Source organism: Poecilia formosa, unplaced genomic scaffold (genome assembly GCF_000485575.1).
Source record: "Poecilia formosa unplaced genomic scaffold, Poecilia_formosa-5.1.2 Scaffold335, whole genome shotgun sequence".
NCBI classification, from domain to species: domain Eukaryota; kingdom Metazoa; phylum Chordata; class Actinopteri; order Cyprinodontiformes; family Poeciliidae; genus Poecilia; species Poecilia formosa.
This window is the reverse complement of record NW_006800274.1, coordinates 316,663-325,420: the sequence shown is the minus strand read 5'-3', so window position 1 is coordinate 325,420 and position 8,758 is coordinate 316,663. Positions and strand designations below refer to the sequence as shown.

Sequence of the window (8,758 nt, the reverse complement as noted above, 5' to 3'; positions counted from 1 at the left end):
TGTTGAGGGTACAGGGTGGATTGAGCCATGCTGAGGAAGGGAGACCAGCAACACTTGAAAGAAAGTGGGCAATGTTTGCCCACAATAACTTTAACCTCTGAAGCTCTGCAGCTTCAGAGGTTAAAGTAAAGACAATGTGTGGAAGGATTTTGAGGCTCTGTCAGACATGCCACCTGCATTTTAGCTCTCAGGTACGGGTAAAATTAAAAAAAAAAAAAAGTAATTTAATCATTGTGGCATAGGAGGGGTAAAAACTTGACAAATGCCTCAGTGTTGTTTTTTTTTAAGGACATTAAACTGAACAAAGGGAAATACAGGTACAACTTAATATCAACAAAGATGCTTTTTCCTTTCAACCTGTATTAGAAGATACATTGTTAACCCTGAACCTTTTGCCAGTAACAATTCCCTTCTCTTCATTTAATGCACTGAAACCGTAACAGAACGGTACTCTGTGCGCCAATGATCCGATTGGTCAAAAGCGTAAATAAACTGCAAATTGTTGGATCTCATAGTTTTTCAGCGTATTCACACACTGTGAACACATTCACAGATTGCAGGTGAATGTATTCCCACACATCATTATGTTTTGGGGGAAACACTGATTGCAACAATGTTGGTTTTTAAAAAGTAAACTTGAACAGAAATACCTTCACCATCAAACCTGATAGGTCATGCTCAGCTTATTTAGCGTGTGTGTTTTTCTGACTTCAGCATGTTCCAGTGAAAGTTTTAGACAAAGTACGGGACGGCACACAAGAAGATCTCAGGAGTTTGTCACAAAATCCATAGGAACTCAAAATAGCAAATATATCAGGTTAAATTATTTTTGTGTCGTAAAACCAATAACAAGGTACTAAGAGTTTTTGAAAAATAACTTTTTTTTTATAAAGTAATGCCAATGAATCAATAGAAAACACTTGTGCAATTATTGTTGTTTGCTTTCACCAGCGTGAACTAACCAAACACTGTTAAGCTAATTCAGAAGTTTCAAACTCTATCTCTCGCAGTTTTGTTACCATTTTAAGCCCGAACTCTAGATATCCTAGATTTCCAACAACCAAACAAAAAAGCAGCAACACAGAGAAAAAAAAAGAAAAAGAAAAGGAAAGTCGGGAGGACAACACATCAGAGATGATGGAGCTGTTGTCGGGGCAAGCCCAGAGAGACTTACTGTGTGAACTCTGGAGAGGCAGAGCAGCGGTAAACTCACCCACACTGCGGCTGGATGAAAGCACAGCGAACGCTGGCAGACAGAAATCAAAAGGAGGGAAAATGGAGCAATAAACAGCAAAAGATGACAGAACAGAAATTACACAACCAAAAAAAAGTGGTGAAAATGATAGTGTTGACATAAATGCATGAGTACTACAAGATAGACAGACGGTCGTTCACCATTTGTGACAAAGACAATGATGCAAAAAAAAAAAAAAGAAAAATGTAAGAAGTTTAACAGAAATGACAGAGACCAACTCACACAGAGACAGACAATCAATGCGTCAAGTAGGGGGCAACGCAGCACATAATAGCTTCCTGTAGCAGGTTTTTCATTGTATGAGTGTGTGAATGAGAAAAAAGGGTCCATTCACACACACTCTTGGAAAGCATGCAGTTATTTTATTTTGTATGCAGAAGTTTTACAGAACTGACTGATCAAAAGGTTTGGTAAGCTGAATATATGTTAGGTCAGCCAAAGTGAACAGAAATAAGAATTTCACACAGAACATGCCTCACAATATGCGACTGGTAAACAGCTTGTTTCTATTTAGCGTGTTTGCCTTTGAGAAACAATCTCAATTGTTTCGTGTTTAGTGTGGACGTGAGCTTGCTCTACCTGTATTTGGAGGCTGAAATGACGCTTGTGGTGCCGGGGTGTTCCCAAACGCATCAAAATTTGCAAATCCTGCCCCTGCGCTGACATTCTGTGCTGCTGCAGGTGCTGATGACGTGATGTTCAGATGAGCAGATGAGCAACAAAGAAAAAAAAAAAAGAAATAAAAGTGAGTAATAAAAGTGTGGATGAACGAACTTAGAAACAACATGACACGGGCTACTGCAATGGATATTTATGAGATTGTGACATTTGACCTTTTTCAGTGATTCTACATGCATTGTGAATTAATCAATGTGTATATTTGTGCCAGTGATTTCCATGAGAAGATTTGTGGACGTCACTGCAGCTGCTGAGGAAACATTTGACTCTCGAAGGGCGTTAGCTGCCAGGAGGCAGGAGAATCCAAGTTGCTTCAAAGTTCAGAGAGAAGTTTCCACTGTCGGAGGCGATTTGGGACTTGAGCTTCCTCAAGTCCAAAGTCAGCACAGCTGCTACCGGGAAATTTCAGAACACCTTGCGCTTCCCACTTCAGAGAGGCTTTCCGCAGACTCAGATTTCATTATCCAGCAGTTCTTGGCACCTGCCCAAACTACAAAAAGTGCCTATGTCTGGTTTAATGACGATGGTATCACAGTGCTTGATTGGTCAGCAAACGTGCTCGACCTAAACCCCATAAAGAATGTGCAGAGCACCATCAGGAGGAGGATAGGAAACACCTGAAGCATCAGTCCAGATGAGCTGGAAGATGCTTTTAAAGGCTACCTGAACACCTTGGCAGAGCAACAGGCCAAACACCTCCATGTCATGCAGCATGTCTGCAGTCTTCATGCAAATGGAATCATAACCAAATACCAAGGACATATGCTATACAGCACATGGACAGCTTTTATGTGGGTCAACATTTCATTTTTCTTTCCTAATAATTTTAATTTTCCGAAAACCTGAATTTTGGGTTTAGCTTTAAGCTATAATAATGAACATTACAGATATAATGTGCAATCAGTAATGAGCCAATATTGTATTAATTTGACATTTTCATTCAAATTACTTAAACGTCTATTGAAGAACATTGCAACGTATTGAGACGTTGTTCGCTGGGCAACCTCTTTCCCAGCCCACTCTTTTCTTCTTTTTCGAATAAAGCTGTCGAAATGAATCACTATCTTCATTGTCTGTCTGTCTGTAAGCAGCAGTGATCGCACCATGAAAAACCCAGCAGTTTCCAGAAGTACACTGTGTCCCACAATAGGCAGTAAAGACGATTTTGAACAGCAGGAACCTTTTTAAAGGTATTGTTTTATACCATCAGACCTGGTTCCTCTTTTTGTAGCAGCACAGCAGGAACAGCACCTAACTGTAGTTCTGAGAAATGCTTTTCAGAAACATTTCACATAAGAAAACTTTGGTCCAAGCATGAGGAAAAAATAAAACCCACTGATGCAAACTGTTTGGTAACTGGTCAAAAACATCGCAAGTATCTGTTCTCTTTGGAGAACAAATTCAGAAACAGAAATGACACATAAAGATTAGCCTAAAAAATTGAATTCACGAAAAAGAAGCAAACGGCTCCCGTACTGACGTCATGTTACTAGTTATTGGTGGGCATGGACTCAACTGCCTACCAAATATACAACTTAATTTGATAGTCCTTCAATTGAGATAATAGCATTTGAAAACATCTCAGAGTTTTTTTCCTGTGCATTTATATATCAGATATTTTAGCTACCAACAACTACTGAAACATTTCGATGAAATAAATCAATAATTAGTTGGATACTTACTTGTGTGGCTGTTGAAATGTGCAAAGTTAGCAAAGCCGGAGCCGGGGGCTGAGTTCACATTGGTCGGGGCTGCAAAGATGTCTCCACCCAAGTCACTGAGGAGGTCAAACTTTTTTTCATGGAACTGCTGTTGATGGTGTTGCCCACGGCTCACTACCGGAGACTGTTGGAGACAAGAAACCCAAATGGAAAAAAAATAAAAATAAATGTTTTTTGTGTTTTTTTGCCATGAGCACAACGCTGAAAATTGGGAATGGCTGGGCAATTTAAACATCATTTAAATTATTGTGGAAACTAATTTGGAGATCACAGGAAGGAGCAGGTAGAGTGAGGAAAGTTGGATGCACAAATTATAGGCAGAAATCAAACCAGATGGCCGCACCCATCAGCTGTTGGAAATTGCTGGAACTAATCACAAGGCTGAACATGCAAGTAAGAAATCTGTCACAGGAGCTCTTGACAGAGATCTTCTGAAGTTCTTGGAAAGTGTAACATTTGTAAACTAGCAAGAGACCCAGTCAAATGTACTGGTGTCAAACAAAAGCCAAGTATTTTCTGTAACATGTAACTATGACAGCGCCAAATGACTATTTTAGTAATCGATTATTCTATTGATTATTCTGACATTTAATCAGTATTTTTAAAAATTGGCACGTTCCAAGTGTTTTTTTTTTTTATTCAACCACTTAGGTCTTTTTATACAATATTTAAAATATGTTAATAGATGCAAGTACACAAATAATTCCATTACTTTTTAAAATAAATAAACATTTTATTGCTGGAAATGCAAGAACACCATTCCTTTAGTGCATGCTTAATCATTTGTAGCAAAGGACGTATCTGCAGGTTAAAAAAAAATACTTCTAACATCAACATGTGAAAAGATTCACTCCTTTTGTTTGACTTAACATCAATAAAGTGTAGCGATAATCTGTTAATTAATTTTTGGATTAACCAATTAATAATTTGATAGCAAAAGGTGCTTGATAGGAGATTTTGTTTCACAGAATTTGAACCAGGTGAAGCCAAAACCGGACTACTCAAAGGGTTCTGGGACTTTAATGCAACTATTTTTTGTGCAGTTTTGCCTTAATTACCGAGGGTAAACTTACATAAGTTTTTGGGCTGCAGTTTACTTTGATAATTTGATATGATACAACTGTTTTCTTTTTTGTTGTTTTTGGGGACAGAGGGGGGTGAATTTCGTTTTTAAGTCTTGTTTTGTTTAAGTCAGGCACTACTCTTTTACAAGAAAGTGTTTGTGTCCACGCGTGTGAAACATTCACCTGATTTGGTGGGGTATTCTTAGTCAGGTGCAGACTGGGGGCCGAATCCCCCAGCAGCGATTTAAGCGGTCTGACCTCTGGGGTGCTGTTGGTGCTGCTGTTTGAGGAACCAGAGATGGAAGCATGGACCGATGCCACAACCTTGGCTTGTTCAGGAGGCACATACCTTGGAAGAAAATAATGTATGCATCACATTAATGTTAAAATATCTAAACTGTAATAATAGAAAAAAAAAAATCTAAATTGATGGAAACTTTTAGCTCAAACATAAAGAAAACAGTATTCTGCAGAATAATAATTTTTCAATATAAAAGTTTATTTAAAGATGTGTTAGTAGATTAACTGTGATTATTGGACAAATAACATCTGCACCTGTAAAACACTGTCACTGCTATGTGATTGGGTGTCTGATTCAGAAAAATGCATGTTTGTTCCAAAAGGGCATGCTGAGGCATGCAGCGTGCATCTCTACTGCTCTCATTTTGGTCGGCTTTCAGGGACTAAACATCTGAAGATGAGCTAAAAATAATTCTTTCATAATCAGGTGTGTTTGCTCTATGAAACCTCAAGGGGGGGAAAAAAAGTACATATTATTAGTGCATCTTGTTTTTCTCTGTAACTGCATAAGTATTCATTTTAACGTTACTTTCCTCTTCAAATCAAAAATTCACAATGACAATTAGCAAACCTCTTGTTTGCATTCGATAACGTGTCCTGTTAACCATAACACTAATATGAGAATAATGCTGACTGGGCTAAAGAACAAGATGTCTAATTTGAATTCATGCTTTACCTACTTGAAGTCACTATTGCATATTTAGAGCAGCTTGTCTGTAGCGACCTACATTCGGTGCGCTAAAGGAGGAGTGTTTGGTGGCTCGCTGGAGGCTGAGTGCTATGAGCTCCCTTTGAGACATTCCAGGCCAGAAATAAGGGAAGCTCAAAGACAAGCTGCATGTCAGCACAGCTCTCAGATCTGTTCATTCAGATCTATGTACCACCAGCGTGAGATGCTCACTCACCATCTCTTCTTCTCATATTTCTCTTGAAGGAACTCCTTGACTTTCTGTGGTTCTCTGAAGTCTGGCACTGATGAGGTTCTGTCGTCGTAAAGACCGAGCCAGATCTGTTTACATACCTGAAACATATCAATGCAGGAAAGTTGTGTCAGCTTACAAATTTATTTTGTAAACTCCACTATACAATATTAATGTACTTTTAACTGTTAAGAAGTTATCTAGTGACAGAAAAATAATAACAGAACTTACCTAATAATGCTAATTAAAAATGATGCCAAAAAAAAAAGAAAAAAAAATCACTGAACCACCTTAAACTAACTTGTGTATTTTAACAGACCTATTTTACAGGTCTAGTACTGAATTGAACAAAAAGGAATTAGAAGATTATCCCTATTTATGTATCACAAATGTTAAGGTGTGGTCATACTACACCCTATGGAGAAAAATGCTGACTCGACAGTTGTCTTGGAAACATTTAATGATACCCTCCATAATAAATGTAAACCAGAAACCGTTATTGGTAAAAAAAAAAAAAAAAAGTCTGGCTGTTACATCAGTGCTTATTCAAGGAAAGTTAAGTGGAAGGAAAAGAAGTGAAAGAAACAAAGATAAATGCAGTGTTGTTGAATAGCCTGTGAAGCAAAGTCAGTGTGAAGTTTCCAGACTCCATGATTATTTGGTAAGCCATTTCATCAGCTGCTGTTAGTCCAGTTCTAAAATCCAAAGTCAGCAAAACCGTCGAGCAGGAAATTTTAGTGCACTACATGCTTCCTTCTGCTGACAAGCACTATGGAGATGCTGAGTTCATTTTTCAGCAGGGCCTTCCCACACAGAATGTCACTGTAGTTGATTTCACAAATTCACCTAACTTAAACCTCACACACAATCTCATACAGAAAGAGCTCCGGTCCAGAAAAAGACGAGACATCGGACCTCACAATGCACATGAGCTGAAGGCCACTGTGAAAGCAATCTGGGTTTTCTTAAGACTGTAGCAGAGCTGCAGGCTGGTCACTTTGATGCAATGCAGCATGAATGCAGTAATCCATGCAAAAAGAACTGAAGACGTGTGCGATACGGGTCACACGCATACTTTGCAATCGGGGTAGTTGGTATTAGAAATCTTGTTAATTGGTATAATATTCAAACTTTTGCAGAAACTTAATTTTGAGTTTTCATCAAGTCATCAAGTGTCAGACAAAAACATCCAAACAAATGGAGAGAAAAAACAAAACAAAAAATAAAACACTTCAGCTACACCAATCTGTCTGGAATGACTCTCCAACAAAGGTTCCTTTGGACTGAAAATGTGAAATAAATCAGTTTTCCAATGATATCCTAATTTACCAAGATGGACATGTAGTGATGGTGATAAAACCAACAAGAACTGAATGTCTAAATTCATGATGCACAAGACAAAACAGCATGAAGGCCGAGATACAACAGCTGATGGTATTTGAACCCTAGCTGTTGTATCAGCTTTTTTCTCTGGATCAAAGTGTGCAAAAACAGAACGAAAAAAAAAAAAAAATAGCAACATGATGGAGTAATATTTACAGCCTGGAGGACACAAGCATCAGTCCCAACCTTGAGTCTCCAGCATGTCTGCCTCCTGGATGATTTTGCTCCAGCTTGTAATAAACTGCGTCCCTGGTGGCACTGATCTATTTTATACCACAAATGTGATGATGGACTTTGGTTTCTCTGTTTTGAGCAGATAGGTGAGTACTTGGATGACAAACCTTTTATACTGAAACTCCATGGCATTGATTAATAAAAAAAAAAGGTGGTACTTTGGACCACAGTTCGTTTATAAAACACAGAGACCATTTGCTAATACATAAAAAAAATAATAAAAAAAAAACATATTGTGATCTCCACCTAAAATCAAGTAAAACCAAAAAGAAACAAGGCCTTTAAGAGTAATTCAAAGTTTTATGCAGCAGAGCAGAAGTCCACCAGGCTTACCTCATTGCCATGTTTCTGTAGGAACTCGATTTCCTGTTGCGTGAATGTTGTCATGGAGATAGACTTAACTCTGTGGGGTGGGTTCAGTCCTCGTCTGTGGGCAGAGAAATTAAACCGGGGTCAATTTGTTGTCGTGTCACGGCGAGCGAAACCGTCATCTTAATGGGCTCTAGCCCCCCCCGTTTCTTTGGATGGGGTCATTTAATTAGCCACAAGCCGGCAGGTTGCCTGTGTAACCGAGTCGACTACAAGTGCAAGAAAAGACAAAAGCGACAAATGAATCACGGCACACAGTCAAAAACGGAAGAAGAAAACAAAGGAAACGGGTGAAACATTTCCTGAACTTGCACTGACTGAACTCAGGTTGTCAGTGCAACTAAGCGATGAGTAATATCCCCTAAAATGGAAACTATCAAGGAGTGACATCCGTTATCTCACTTAAACCTCGTTCATTCCCCTTCAGAAGGTCACAGCTCAGCTAGACTAAAGGGTCGTCAGCAGGCAGGGTTATTGTTTTGAGTTAAACCTGACTAATATGGCTGTAAGGTCATTGCTGTTTGTCTTTGAAGCTGATCACAGAACATTTACTTAGACAGGCAAAACATTAACTGTGACTTAAGGGCACAGACATCGGAGCCTGCAAACAAATAAAATGAGGTGTTTTTTGGGTTTGTTTTTTTTTTTTTTTTACAAATTAAAGAAAATAAACAGAGCAAAACTATTCGATGTGTGCATGTAGAGTCTACATGTGAGATTGGGGGAAAAGTCAATATTAGATGAGGTATATTACCTAACTAAGTCTTTCACTGAAAGTGAAACTCAAAACAGGTCAACATTTGAATATGGTAAAAAGATATTAATCACATGGCA

General features: G+C 38.5%; 1 protein-coding gene across 14 annotated transcripts in view; it reads right to left on the bottom strand.

The window, feature by feature from the left end:
- agfg1a (ArfGAP with FG repeats 1a) overlaps positions 1-8,758 on the bottom strand; it is a 20,066-nt gene that overhangs the window by 5,885 nt on the left and 5,423 nt on the right. For 7 of the 14 annotated variants that reach the window (XM_016661549.1, XM_016661548.1, XM_016661539.1 and 4 more), the window contains exons 2-7: positions 7,889-7,982; positions 5,924-6,039; positions 4,902-5,067; positions 3,616-3,778; positions 1,835-1,939; positions 1,175-1,246 (exon numbers count right to left, since the gene is read on the bottom strand). In XM_016661549.1, the coding sequence (XP_016517035.1) occupies positions 1,175-1,246; positions 1,835-1,939; positions 3,616-3,778; positions 4,902-5,067; positions 5,924-6,039; positions 7,889-7,982 (716 nt within the window). The remainder of the gene's footprint in view (positions 1-1,174; positions 1,247-1,834; positions 1,940-3,615; positions 3,779-4,901; positions 5,068-5,923; positions 6,040-7,888; positions 7,983-8,758) is intronic. The other 7 variants (XM_007573609.2, XM_016661544.1, XM_016661545.1 and 4 more) reach the window with 2 other exon arrangements.